The sequence below is a fragment of the Equus caballus genome, chromosome 1, assembly GCF_041296265.1.
Source record: "Equus caballus isolate H_3958 breed thoroughbred chromosome 1, TB-T2T, whole genome shotgun sequence".
NCBI classification, from domain to species: Eukaryota; Metazoa; Chordata; class Mammalia; order Perissodactyla; family Equidae; genus Equus; species Equus caballus.
Window position 1 is genome coordinate 90,269,589 of NC_091684.1, and position 14,905 is coordinate 90,284,493.

General features: G+C 42.3%; 1 protein-coding gene across 9 annotated transcripts in view; it reads left to right on the plus strand.

The window, feature by feature from the left end:
* Positions 1-14,905, plus strand: part of SIPA1L2 (signal induced proliferation associated 1 like 2) — a 212,098-nt gene that overhangs the window by 176,361 nt on the left and 20,832 nt on the right. For all 9 annotated transcript variants that reach the window (XM_070264665.1, XM_023647516.2, XM_023647538.2 and 6 more), the window contains exons 16-18: positions 4,123-4,347; positions 8,710-8,863; positions 11,176-11,395. In XM_070264665.1, the coding sequence (XP_070120766.1) occupies positions 4,123-4,347; positions 8,710-8,863; positions 11,176-11,395 (599 nt within the window). The remainder of the gene's footprint in view (positions 1-4,122; positions 4,348-8,709; positions 8,864-11,175; positions 11,396-14,905) is intronic.

Sequence of the window (14,905 nt, forward strand, 5' to 3'; positions counted from 1 at the left end):
ATCAGGTAGATTGTGCAGACACTGAGATGCCAGGGCCCAGACCAGCCAGCGTATCTGTGATGATGGCTCCTCAGCCTCAGACCGGCCTCTTGTGATTCAGTTCAAGCTGGCATGCGGTCACCTCGTAGCTGAGGCCCACCACCCAAAGGTCTAGGTGTAACTGATTGTAGCCCAAGTAGCAGAAGAGCAAAATAAACTCTTTTAGGAGCTGACGTCAGTGCTGACCACCTTGGCTAAAGTCACACCCACCCCCACACACTCTGTGTCCTCATCCCGTGTTTTAATTTCTTCTTAGAACTCACCCCCATCTAAAATCATTTGTGTTTGTGTATCTCCCCCCACAAGAATGTGGCTTATTGCTGGCTTCCCTTCATGGAATGTGTGCATTTCCAGGCTGAAAGGGACCTGGCCTGTCTTGTCCACTTTCTATCCATAGTGCTTAGGTACAGTTCCTTGCACATGGTAGGCATTCAAATGTTTGTTGAATGAAGGAAGGAACTATAAGAAGAGTGCTTGATAAATGCTTATTGATTGAGTTAATAAACTAGTAACTGGACAGCTTAGAGAAGTAGAAGGCACATGGGGTCAACCATTCCCAGTTCCTAGCTTCAGGAGCCCAGATTGATAGATGGCATACTCTTCAGACTCTGTTACTGGTTTCCCACAAGCAAAACCGCTACCAGCCCCAACACACACACACTTCTTTCCCAACAGCCATCCAGGAATAAAGCAAGTACAGGACTGTGTATATGGTGCAATTCCAGGATTGTATTGAGGAGGGGGAAAGGAAGACTTAAACCTCTTTAAGACAAGCTAAGACGGTGCAAGGAGAAGACTGGAGGTGGCTGGAGGGGCGTGAGCAGGGATGATCCTTTAAGCAGGACAAGCATATATCTAGCCTTCTTTCTCCTGCTGCTCAGTTCTTAATTCAGCACGCTCATTTTTCCTTCCTGCAAGGTCAGGGCACTTCGATAAGAGCTCAGAATGCAAAGCAGTATTCATATTAGCCTAACCAAGATTTTGCAAAGTGAAATAAATCAACTGAAAAAAATACAATCTGTGTTCTGGATTCTTCTGTAAATGGCTCCTGAGATTATCTGTTGTTGGCCATTATTCATGTCATCCTACCCTTCTCCTAGTACAAATGATTGGAGCTTTGTAGTGAAACTCTAAAATAAGAACTGTGGTCTAGAAGGAAAGGATTCTTGAAAAGCTTATCGCCAGCATTCTAGGATGTTTACCAGCTTCCGAGAAAACTTTTATAGTGACGTTACTGATGCTAAACACAGAGTTTTACCATATTGCTTATCAAATGGATTCAGTGAATTTGTTCTTAGAGTTTAACTTTAAAATATTTTGCTATTGGGGTAAAAAACATTTTTAAGCAAGTCTAAAATTAGAAAAATATCTTTTATAAAACAAATGGAAAACCACATGGGGTTTGTGACTGTGCTATCATTATTCATGACACATTCTCAAAAAGTGTTCAGTTTGGTAGTTCCAGGGGAGCAATGTGAGTAGCTTATGTGTAATTAATATGCAGCATATTAATTACAGCAGACTTTGGGTGCCCTAGGCATTATAAAATATCTCGGGGAGCCAGCCCTGATGGCCTAGTGGTTAAAGTTCGGTGCAGAGCCATACCACTCGTCTGTCAATAGCCATGCTGTGGCAGCAGCTCACATAGGAGAACTAAAAGGAGTTAACAACTAGAATATGCAACTATGTCCTGGGGCCTTGGGAAGAAAGACGAAAGAGAGGAGGATTGGTAACAAATGTTAGCTCAGGGTGGATCTTTACCAGCAAAAAAAGAAAATCTTAAGGATAATCAAAGACTTTAAAATGCACAATGCCCATGGTAGCTAAAAGCAATGCACAATCCTTGATTGGGCTCTGAATGGGGAAACTAAAGTCATAAGCATTATTGGGACCATTGAGAAATTAGAATATGGACTGTATGTTAGATAATAGTATTGCATTAATCGCCTGATTTCCTGATTGTGGTAATTACATTGTCACTATGAGGGAGAATATCCTTATTCTTAGGAAATGTATACTGAAATATAGTATGATGTCATAAAGTTTGCAACTGATTCTCAAATGGTTCAGAGAGGAATAATGCCGAAGTAGCAAGATAGTAACAATTAATGAACCTAAAGAGGCTATGCATATTATTCTACTATTTTTATACCTTTTCTGTAGCTCTGAAGTTTTCCAAAATAAGTAGCTTAGGGGAAAATACACCGGCCTCCAGAACCCATTGCCTAGACGTGGAGTTTTTGTGTTAAGAGTTTTCTAACTGGCGTGCACCCCAGTGCACGGAAAGAGTTCATTAGCTCCCTTTCTCTGTGCCTGGTTATTCCTGGCTTATTCCTTGGGTAGCTTTGGACGTGGGAAGGCAGTAAAACCTCATCCACTAGAGCTCACAACTTAGAGTCCACACTGAGGGAGCCTCCGGTCACACGGAGGAGCACAGACTTACCACCAGCAACCAAGTCACTTCCTAGTGAGGTGTTCGATGTATTTGTTTAGTTTTGTTTTTTAATTTCTCAGATACCACAGTCTCCAACATGTGAAGATCCCAAAATGGGTTCATTTATTTTGTTTCCTTATTTTCTGTTGAACCTCTATCATTTTAATATCCACTTTAATATCATTCTTAACTTTAGACTTTTTTGTTTACTTCCTTCATTTTATGCTCACTTTATACGTAGGTTTCTCAGTAAAGGTAGGTGCTAATCACAGGTTTCAGAGTAAGATGTTATTTCATCGTACCAGGGAGCTTGCCAAGGAACCCTGTTGTAAACTTTCTCAATAGCCGGGACTGCTGCTTTTTCATATTAGTACAGTAATCCCTGATCTCTATTTTATTCATTTTTCATAAAACATTATATTGTTGATCTTCCCGAATTAAAAAAGATCTTTAGGCTTTTGTCTTTCTGGCTGTGGTCATACAGTCGGTACGGGAGTCCTTCTGGCCTTAAATTAACCACTGACTTAAAAAAATTTTTGTTGTTGTTAGGGATTCTGTTCTTTAAATATTATTTTGTTGCTGTCGTATCACATGACAATCAGAACATCCGTGTAACTACACCAGGTTAACGAATTAGCCGTGCTGTGTCTGAGGATCCCCGCGTCCTACCCAATCACCTCCCTTCTCTTCTCTCCTGTGGTAACCACTAACCTGGCTGGCCCTCGTGATAGCTATCCCGTCACTTTTCTTTATAGCTTTGCTACTGACATTTATGTTCCTGAACAATGTATTGTTCAGTTTTGCCTGTTGATGAACTTTCTTAAAAAAGAGAATCATGCTCAACATATTCTTTGTGACTTGCCTCTTTTTCTCCATTATGTTTGCGAGATTGACCCAAGCTTTTGCCTGCAGCCTCGGTTCCTTCATTCATGGTGTATTCTGTGTATTGTTTCGTGTTTATTAATTGACCATCCATTCCACTAATGATGATTCAGGTTGCCACCGTTGGGGAGCTGTTCAGATCAGTGCTCCTGTCAACACTGTTATCCCATGTGCAGTGGTTTATCCAGGGTATGTCAGCTGAGGAGCAGAATTGCTGGGTCATACGCTCGGCAGGTGCACATCTCTGCAGATAGTGCCTGGACCACTTTCCAAACTGTTTTACACACTTTTCACTCCCACCAGCAGTAGGAGGTTGCCCATTGCTCCAGTTCTGGCCAACGGTGGGCACTTAGTATCAGGCATTCCCATTTTTGCCGGTCTGGTGAGTGGGTTGTGATAACTCTGTTATGTTTGCATTGCCGTTTCCCTGGTGAGCGCTGAAGTTGAGCACCTTCTCTTATGTTTATTCACTCTTTGAGCATTCTCTCCTTTGAAGCATCAGTTTCAGTATGTTGCCCATTCTTCTCTTAGATTTCCCCTACCGTATTTTTAACATCCTTCCGGCCCCAGGCCTACAGCTTGCATGTAAGCATCCTTAGCCTATGGAAAGTGAGACCTTCTGACAAGGTGCATTCTAACGGGCTCACTTTGCCCAATTTTGCCCACAGAGAAGGACAGGAGTAAAGCTGGGTGGCTCAGGGTTTGGCAATATGCCAGCACTGCGGAAATCCGATTGTATGACAGCTTTCGTCTATTTCTCTCTTCAGTGGTTCACACCACTCAGGAAGCCCTTCGGCTCACTGTTCCAAAAATTCCGGCTCTCTGGATACGTCCAAAGTCTATATCGTGTCTCACAGCAGTGGTCAGCAGGTCCCAGGGTCCATGTCCAAGCCCTACCACAGACAAGGGGCAGTGAACAAATACATCATCGGCTGGAAGAAATCAGAAGGCAGCCCACCACCTGAGGAGTCCGAAGGAACTGAATGTCAGGGGTAAGGAGGCTGGCGCTTCTTCTCTGGGCGACTTACGCGTTTTGGGCATTGACTAAGCAAATGTCTTTTTCCTCCAGCAGAAATGTATTTTCTAAAAAAGAATAATCTGGAAACATCTTTGTAAAACTCTTTACATCTTGGCATTTAAATTTCTCTTTAAAAGGCTTCTCTTTCCTTGATTTTTGCATATAAAATTTTAAAAAACTCTGCTCTTTGTTCTTATGTTCCAAAAGCTGCCTGCAATAGAAAAATCATAATAATGTGCTAGTGATGGTGTGAGTAGAGGGTCTGTAAAGAAACAAGTTCAAGGACAATTTGAGTTCCCACAGTTCCATGTGTGTTTCTTAAAGTTGCTGTGTAAGTGACATCATAAAAGAAAAAACATTTGACCTAATTTTACCATGATTTTGATTCTCTTTCAGTTGTTAGGTTTTATGGGGGCAGCAAGGGAGGGATGTTTTGTATCTGTTAGAAAAAGGAAAAGAGAAAAAGTACTGATAACCCAATTTTTAACACGTGTGAAAGCTATAGTGCTAGCTCTTTGAAGAGACAAGTAAAGAAATCACATTTCAGGAATGCAGAGCAAGTCTGGTCAGAGCTCTTTAGCTGTTGGTTTGCTTATTTTTTAAAGGACAGCCTTAAAAAAAGTCTCGTGCAGTAAGTGATGATGTCCTGGTGATGTGCTGCGTCTGCATGCGTTGGTAGCATCGTCCCGTGGGAGAGCTCGCGGCTGCAGTGACTTTCAGGGAGCTCTCCTAGACCTTAAGTTTGATCAATGAACTAGCATCACTTTTTTCCCTTAGAAAATAATCCCACTTCTTAAGTACGGCTAGCATTGATATTCCTTCTAAATTAAAAATCATTTTGCTGCTACAATTGAACGTGGAATCTTTTTTGTTAAAAAAAACCCCATCATGTCAATGATTACATACAAGTTATTTAGAAGGGAATTTTATGGTAACTACACTTTTTTTTTATCATGAATGCAAATGTTGTAATGATGATGTCGGTAATTCTCATAGTCTTCTGTGTGCCTCATCATTTAGGTTCTGTGAAATCTTTGTAGAAGCATTTGCACCTCGGTGTCAGCACTCTGTTTCGGTGAAGGACTCTCTCGAAGAGTCGGGAAGAGGGAAAGGAGCCCATGTAGACATTTTTCACTCAGGAGCCCCCAGAGTTTGCGCATTTGGACACATTGGCTTGATGACACCGACTCTCAGTAAAAGAGAGGCAACATGAGGAATATTGTGAGAAAGGGGTTTGCCTCTCTGGGTGGGAGAGCAATTATTCCCTCATCACATGAGGTCAGGGCTGGGATTCGAAACCCAGGCCTTGGCCAGGTCTCTCCATGGTGAGCCGTGCCCATCCTGTCAGGTGTGACGGGCACCCCAGGCCTTGCCTAGCTAAGTCAAGTGCATCTAAAACAAGAAAGCACTCTATTTAATGTGGAAATGATGAATACATACCAATGGCAGTCATACAGGCTGCACCAACCATATTTGAAATTTTGTCACAACAGTGTTTTTACCAAATCACTGAAAGTTACACATAGAAAAAGATCAGCCAAGTACAGTGTTTGTACCACTGAGAATTAGAGAATACTAGTGTCTCATTGTACACAAAATTTGAAATCACTTGTGCCCTCTAGAAGTTTCACATAACTCTGAAACTGCTGGTTATTCTTTAAAATCACTTTGCAGAACCGTCATTGATTATTTTTGTTAATAATACCATCTTATGTTCTAAAATGCAGCTAACGAGTTGCTCGTTCGTTTTATGTAGTGAGTGGACTGTGTGCCTTGGGTGTCCTGCAGCTTTGGTCTGTTTCTCTCCTCAGTGGTTCACACCCTCCGGGAAGCCCTTCGGCTCACTGTTCCAGAAATAGTGGGGAGTCTAGATACATCCCTCAGTAGTGGTCAGCACTGTGCTGTTTACCCATGGGAGAAACTATCCTGGGCATTAGAGATACAGAGCCAAGTCAGTCCTAGGCCCGTTTTCAGGAATACCCAGTCTGAGGGAGGAGAAACAGCATAGAAATTACTAATTGCAGTACTCCATAGCAGTTCCCAGATATGTTATTTCATATATTACATTGGTATCAATTATATTGTAAGAGAACAATGCCCGTCTTTAGCTGTGTCTTTCTTGATTTGTCCTCCTGAGGTCTGATCTTCCTTCCGTATTCTCTATTTACCTGTGTTCCTGTCACCAAGTCAGAAACAGGCTCTGTTCCTGTCTCCTACCTGACCTGTCACATTGCCGTCCCCAGGTCTCACTGGTCCTCCCTTTACTGTGATCACCTCCCTCTGTGTCTGTGGCCTCAGCTGCCGTCCTGGGTCCTCAGCCTCTCAGCCCGGCTGCTGTATGCCACTCCGCCTGCTCTCCGTCCCCACCCCACCTCATCCAGCCGTGGTCCACATCGTACCCAGAATTTTTTTTTCTTATATTCAAAGCTTGTTTTCTTCTCTATCTGTGATCTTTCTAAACTCTAGTATCTTCAGGGTAACAGCTCAGCACAGCATGTGCAATCCTTCCTCATTTGTCCTGCACTTACTTGCATGCCCATCTCCATCCCCCTAACCCTGCACTTCCTGGTAGCTCTACTTTCACTTTCTCAGTTGAGCAGTTCTGTCTCTGGCCTCTGTGCTTCCGTTCATGTGGTTCCCTCTGCCTAAATGCCCTTCCTGAGTTTCTGAGCCAAGTTTCTGAGGCCAGCCCCCTCCCAAGCTGGGCCCTTCGCTGCACCTCTCTCCCAGCAATGTGACTTCCCACTCACTTGTTCATCCCTGCCCCTACACACACGCACACCCACACCCCAGAGCAGGGTCCTCCAGGAGCACCAGGTCCTGCTCTCCTAGTGACTGGCACAAGTAGACCCCCACAGCATATTTATTGATACATCATATGGCAGTTTTAATAAAACTAATTTAGCAGAAAGGCTAGTGGTTTTTATTCAAAAACCTAGGGAAACTGGAATAGCACGTTTTAGTAGTAATTATAGGCATTAGATTTTTATCCAAGCAGTTATTCATGAGACCTGGACTTTTTTCCCCTACATCTCTCCCAAAGCAAAGGGAGCCTGGAGCTCTGGAGCACCCCCAGCTCCAAGCCTCAGGGTCACAAGTTGGCGCTTCTTGGGTGCTTTCTTGTAAAATGTCCATTGTTGTTTTCTCCATGTGGCATTTGTGCAAAAGCCCCCCAGGGTCTTAGATTCTTCCCCCGTTTTCACGTCATGCCATCCCACAAGCCAAGCAAATCTTCAGTTGTGTTTTAAACGTTTTGGAAAGCTCCTCTTCCCAGCCACTGTTGGCTCACGTTCTCAGTCTTGCTGGTGCTTCAAGAAGTGAGAAGTGCAGGGAAACCTGACCTGTGTCAGAAGCAAAGCAGGAGCCCTAGAGATTCCAAATCTATCATAGTTAATTTTGAGCATGTCTCTGTGAGTTTATTCTGATAATTTCCCAGTGAGCTGTCACACTGTGACAAGATAGCCTTGCTTTTGAAATAGAGTCATCCCAGTGGCGCGTGACAGTGACATACAGGTTGCCCTCCGTTGCCTGCTGCCCTGGGCCGTGGGTTCCTAGGATGTTACACTTCAGGTCACGTGGCATAAGCCTTTCTCTTCCATTGACCACACGGCCGCCGATTGTTCACTGTCTTCCGGAATGTTCCTTTGCTCAGATGGCATTTCCAGAGCACACCTTTTACAAATGGCTCCCCAGTTTTCTCCCTGGCGAAGAGCTGAACACAGTAATTCAGCTAGACAGTCTTTTGTTGTCCATAAAGACATTTTCATTTACTGACAATTAAGGAAGACAGCTGCTTTCTTTATCCAAACAGCTTTGTGAAATTGCTGATAATAAAACGTGCTTGGCCCACGCCTGAATTGATTACTCTTAAACTTCAGGCTCCCCTGGGTGCCTCTGCATTGCCTGGGTGAGATGAGGGGTGTGGATGTCCAGCCGCGAGAAAAAGGCTCTCAGGTTTCAGAGAAACACAAGAGTTCCTTCAAAGGACATTTCATAATCTCTGACAAATCATTGAAACTGTGTTTTCTTACACATAGATTGGGAAAAGAAAAGCACAGCCATATATTAAAAGTTGGCTATATTTTTTCTCATCCAGGACTTTGGGGATCTGATTTTGTTTCTGAATTATTCAGAAATCCAACTTTGCGATTGAGCTCATTTCACAGATGTAAAACGACGTGGGGATCTGGAGCAAATGCAGCAGCAGCGAACTAACTGAATAATAAGAATCGTGTGTACGTGGGCGAGGTCACTGGATTTTCGCTCTTAAGGCTGCAGACACTTTACAAACAGGCTGACTGCTCCTCTTAATTTTCCTTCTGATTCGTTTCAACAGGCTGTACGGTGAAATGGATCTCATGGCCACGGCCACTCAGCATCAGACTGTGGTGGGAGATGCTGTTTCAGAAGCTCAACACGTTCTGTCAAAAGAAGACTTTCTGAAATTGATGCTCCCTGACAGCCCCTTGGTAGAGGAGGGGAGAAGAAAGGTTAGTGACTTTCGTGGGGCTTTGAAGTTCCCAGAAACACTCGAGAGAAGTCTAAAGAGACTAAAGGTTTCCAGAGCTCTCCTGCATGCATTCTCTCTTGTGACCCTGCCGACCGCTCTGTATGTGGCTGGCCGTTTGCAGTGTTTATTCTGTCAGTAAGCAGAACGAGCCCAGGAGGGGTGAGGAAGGGCAACTTTCCAGCATGGATAGAGAGAGCTAGAATCAGGCAGGCCTGGCCTCAGGTCCCAGCTCCAGCAATGATCAGCTGCATGACTTTGTGCAAGTGACTTGACCTCTTGGCCTAGTGTCCTCCTCTGAAACAAGGAGATAATATTAAGTGTACCACAGAGTTATAGCAAAGATAAGAAATAACATGGGTGGAGCCTCACACAGCACCTGGACATAAAGGGTGATCAGAAACAGTAGCTGTTAAAATTCACACTACCTGCCTTTTGCTCCAGAACTCTACTCTCTGCTCCAAGCTGTCCTTAGATGTAATCCTGTTCCAGAAATGGGCTGGAGTTAGATAGTATACTGCCTGCCAGGCATTATAAAATGAGTGGTACTTGCATCTTGCCGTATAAACCTCTGCAGTGATCACAAGGGAAGGCCACGCATCAATCTTATGAGCCAACTTCAGGCCGAGGGGCATACCTTCATTCACACTGGGCTTTGATGTGCGTGGTATAAGGTTAGATTACTTGTCATTCTTAGTAGTTTTAATTTCATTATTATTACAGTCTCTTAAACCGCTTTGTTAAATAATGGAAAGTATGAAAAGGGACTTACAGGTAATTTAGCCCCATCTCCTCTCTTTACAAGTAACTTTAGAGGCCCCAAATGGTGAAATGTGAAGTTCGTATAAATATTTGGTGGCAGAGTCAGAAATGAAATCTAGATCTTCTGCTTTCCAATCCAGCACGCCCTCTTGTCCAAATGAAAAGAAAAAAATCGGGCAGTGCCATATTGACTGTGATCGGGGTAAACAGGAAGGCTTTTTGCTTCTGTCTTCCCTCTAATAAAACAATACTGCAATTAACCTAATTGTGTTCTTAGAATAACACTCTAATTAGATACTACCTCAAAGCCGCTTTAATCTAATGTGCCTGTAATCACGTTCTGAAGAACCTGCTGGTCGTGTGTGAAGACGGAATCCCAGAAGAACTCAATCATAATGAGTCTTTTCTTGTTAACTTGTATCAAATCATGATATGGTAACTGTATAAGCTGGGCGCAGACTATTGAACAAAAAGTGCAAATAGCTTTTCTTTTAATAGGAATGAACTTCTCCTTGACATGTTTCTTTTTTTCTTCTAAGACAAATCACCTTCTTTTGATAGTGTAAATTTAACTCTGTAGTCCGCACACATTCCACTCACCATTCATCAGTTGGACAGACTCGACAGAATGGAAGGAACACGTACAATAGAAATATTTTTAGCCTTCTTGCTGCATTCACAAATGTAAATAGCCATTTCTATATTTGTTTGATGTGAACATTCTGGCTTTTACTCTTGTTTGTGTAAAAGGAGTGTGGTTCAGTATGCAGAAGTAGTAGTTAGAGATTCATATTGGACTTAATTTTTCTTGAATATTTGACTCCTTGTTTCTTTAGTAAGAGTTTCCCTTACCCTATCTTCAATTTAACACACTATAATTTTAATGGTTCCTTTAAATCTGGTTATGATTGATTACTCTAACTCAATTTTCAACAATTGTAATAGGCTTTTGTGACTGATACTTTTAAGTGGACAGTAAGATTTTCCTGTACTGATACCATTTTTCTTGAACGTGTTTGTATGGCCTAGAAAGCTACAGTATTCTCAATTAGTTTTATTATTATTTAGATTAAATTGAACTTCACATGCAGTTGATAGCTACAAAAATTGCCTAATATTAAAATGTAGTCATTTCAAATTAAAATCAAGCCAGCACTATGTGTGGTTTTGAATAACCCTTGCTCGAAATGAGAACCTTATAGATTTCCAGGAGCTGTCACTGCTGTGAGGTTATGGAGGTTCCATTTAACATTTCAGAATTAATAAAGCTGTACACGTCTAATTCACGATCATGTTTCACAGAATGTCAGAGGAGGAAAACACTCAAATCCGGTAACTGCAAAGCCCTGGTGCATTTGCCTGGCTGCCCACGTGCCAGGCTTCGCGCTCCTGAGCTAACCCTCTGTGCCTGCCTAGGGGATGCTCAGAAAAGCTCTCACGGTGGCATGTGAGCCCCCGGATTTAGTCAGGTAAAGTCCACGCTTTCAGCTCTCTCATGTCTGTTTTCTCCATCCCCCCTGTTTAAACCTCTAGTTTTCGTTCTATGGGAACCTGTCTCCGCGACGGTCACTGTACCGCACCCTCTCTGATGAGAGCATCTGCAGCAATAGGAGGGGCTCTTCCTTTGGCAGTTCCCGGAGTTCCATACTTGACCAGGCCCTGCCCAATGACATTCTGTTCAGCACCACGCCGCCCTACCACAGCACCCTGCCTCCCCGGACTCACCCTGCGCCCAGCATGGGGAGCCTGAGAAGTAAGTACGGGGGGTGGGCACTCTCCTGGGAGCTTCGGGAGCTGGCGGCTGATTGACTAGCTCCTGCCTCGGTGGGCTTTTTAGACTGTTTCCTACGAAGGGGCCGGCGGGGAGGAGGTGTTTATTTTTAAAAATATTATCATTGGGTGGTGTGGGATGTTTTTTAGTAATTTTTAAATATGATGAAAACCCCAGAGTGGACATTTTTTACAAGTTAAGCCATATTACCAATTTTGAAGAAAATGAAACATCTATATTAAACATTTTTATCAAGTAAAATGGTGACCTCTTGCTATATCTCAGCTATTACATCCATAAAGAAAAATGTCTAAAACCTAATTTTGTAAAGAAAAAACTGTGGTGCAGGGGTGGATGTTCCAGTGGGCAGTACGCAAGGAGGAATGTGGTTTTCTCGCCTTCCATTTCTGTTTCTGCTTGACATCCGAGACCTGGTGACTCGCAAGGTGGCAGTGGCATGAGAAGACCTGGGTCTGAGACTGGCTTTCCTCATGGGTGGTGGCATGTCCTTGTGCTCGTCACTTATATTCTCTGTATCCAGTTTAGTCCAGTTTACTGGTCGTAGGCTGAATAGATAATTTCTAGATTATTTTCCTTCAAATCCTAAAATCTGATTTTTATATAGTGTCAGTTCCTCATTAACGTGTCAGTGTTTAAGAGTGGTTATTTTTTTTACATTAGCTTTATTTCCTTTTTCTGTAGTTAATTTCTATTGTACAGGAAGAATGGGGATTTAATCAGAAATATATTCATCGTCAGGGTTTTTTTTTTTTTTTTTTATCACGGAAAGCATTATCTTTAAAACCAATTTGAACTTCGTAATGCACACAGAAGTTCCAGGCTAAATGAAATAAAAGTTCTAATAATGTTTCTAATGTTTAACATAATTGGAAATGAACCTTGTCACGTAAAATTCTTAATCTATTTCTTTATGTAACATAATATCCTGCCTGTTTTAAAGGATCCATTTGTCTAAATTGAAGAAACCTTTAAACGCCTTGATAATTGTATGAAAGGTCAGACAGACATATTCTAACACCCTAATATTTCTCCAAATGTTTTTCCCTTCTTGAAAATATGTAACTTTGATGTCCTCTTAAAAGCTTTTGTAAAACCAGTAAAACTCTATTTTTTTACAAATGTTATTTCTTTCATTTAAAATGCTTGAAGTGTGACTGTGAAATCTGTGTATTAATGTAATTCTTACATTCCACCCTTCATTTGCTTTCATATGAAAGATACACATTTTTTATCCTCTTTTTTTTTAGTATATATATTTTTTTTAGAGAAAAATTTAACAGAAGGCACAGAGAGTTCCCATAAACCCCCTGTCGCCACACATGGACAACCTCAGCCATTGTCAACATCCCTCGCCGAAGTGGTGCATTTGTTAGATAGAATCCACCAGCCGCCACTGAGACATCATTGTCACTCACAGTCTCGGGTTTACATCAGAGCTTAGTCTAGTGTTGTACGTTCTGTGGGTCTGGACACATATGTGATGACCTGTATCCATCATTATAGTATCATCCAGAATAGTTTCACTGCCCTAAAATCCTCTTTGCTCTGCCTGTTCAACCGTCTCTCCCCCTAACTCCTGGTAACCTCTGACATTTTCGCTGTCTCCATAGTTTTGCCTTTTCCAGAATGTCATATAGTTGGAATCATATAGTATGTAGCCTTTCAGATTGACTTTTTTCACTTAATAAAACGCATTTAAGCTTCCTCCATGTCTTTTTATGGCTTGATATCTTATTTCTTTTTAGCACTGAATAATATTCCGTTGTCTGGATGGACCACAGTGTATCCATTCACCTACTGAAGGACTGCGTCCGTTATTAGCATGTTCAAAGTATAAAGGCACAGTTAGAAACAGGCAGGGTACACTATTCACTCTCCAGCTTAAACTTGCCTTACTTGTCTTCATTGTTCACTTCTGTAGGAGAAGCAATGAGTGGTCCTTGCTATTTGCTATTCTCCAGTGCAACCTTGTTGGCAATGTGTCTTCTCCAATTTCTATACTTTAGAAACTACTCCGAAAAAGTTCTCTAGGTTTGATGGGTGAAATGACAGAATGTAAATAAGGGAGCTGGAAGTAATTTGCATTGATGTGTCTTTCCCCGAAGAATTCCGATTCCTTCCTGCCTACCCATGGGGAGGTTCTGCCTCAAGGATCTAGTCCCCCTTGGGGGACACTAGTTCCTGGGACCCCTGACTCCCACACTCACCTGAGTGGTTCTTACTTTTGTGTCTACTCAAGACAGGTTTTGGCCATCCTTCACTGTCTGTGATTTCTGCTCATTCAGCAGAGCCTCTATGAGAAGATACCACTCTTTGAGGGTATTTCGACATTCTGAAACTGGAACAACCCAGAAATTTGAAGTGTGAGTGCTAATGCCTAGCAGCTGTCTTGTGAGTGAGAACTGAGGCCTATTGGAGGTTGCCCAGTTGTTTCTCGTAGTTTCTCAGAGACATAGCTTCACGTTAAAACTGGGAGTGGAGGTTGCTTAGTTCTGCCGAATCTTGTGGCCCTGGATGGTTAAATAGCTACGGAGACAGAGCTTGGCAAAACCCTCAGAAGACACATGTATTCTTCGTTTAAACTTCAGAACTTGAGTATTGCTAGAAGTATCTGATTTTTAGAGAGAGAATCTCTCACTCGGAGAGACTCCTTCAGGTCTTGTTCCTGATTTGGAGTAAAGGTAGCACAGAGAAAGGGTCAGCCAGCCCATCCCTTCACAGACAATTGGAAGACTTCATCACTGCTCCTTTTCTACATGTAATTATTACAGGCACAGGCTTCTTGCTCAGATATTTTTAGCCTTATGTGTCCCAAATGTGAACCTGTCTCACAGTCTTTCTTCTCTTGAGAACAAGATCTTAATCCACTCTTGTGAGACAGATACTTAGCAAACACATTTTGGGTGTGATTCATGTCATGATGCGTATCTATTTCCTGTGAAGTCACTGGAATGTGCGGTATCATTATGTCTTCAACTTGGCCGTGTAAAAATATGACCTGATCAAGCAATTGAAAATATTTATGAAATGTTTCTGCATGGCATTTAGGGCCTGTTTTTTTTTTTTTTCTCAGAATTGATGGATTTCAGAATAAACTTTCTTTAGCATCCCAGGCAGAAAAAAAAAATGGGAGTGGCCATTTGAACACACAGTCCACAGGCCAAATAACCAATGATACTGTGTAGCGTTCATAGCATCCTTTTCCTCCTTGACCAGTTGGGCACCTGGTTCCATTCATTGCAGTCTCAAGCATTGGCAGGTCCACATGTTTAAAGAGAATTCCTGATTTTTTATGGAAGGGAATCAAAACTTTCCAAGGAATTGTGGAAATCTTCCTATGAGGATAGACAAACAAAAGTGCTTAAGTTTTGAAAAATAAAAGCAGAGTATTAGCTTATGTGTGTTCTCCTAAGTCGTATAACTTTGACCTAGACACCTCACAAAGGTTGCCCCTTGAAGTTAAAAAAAAAA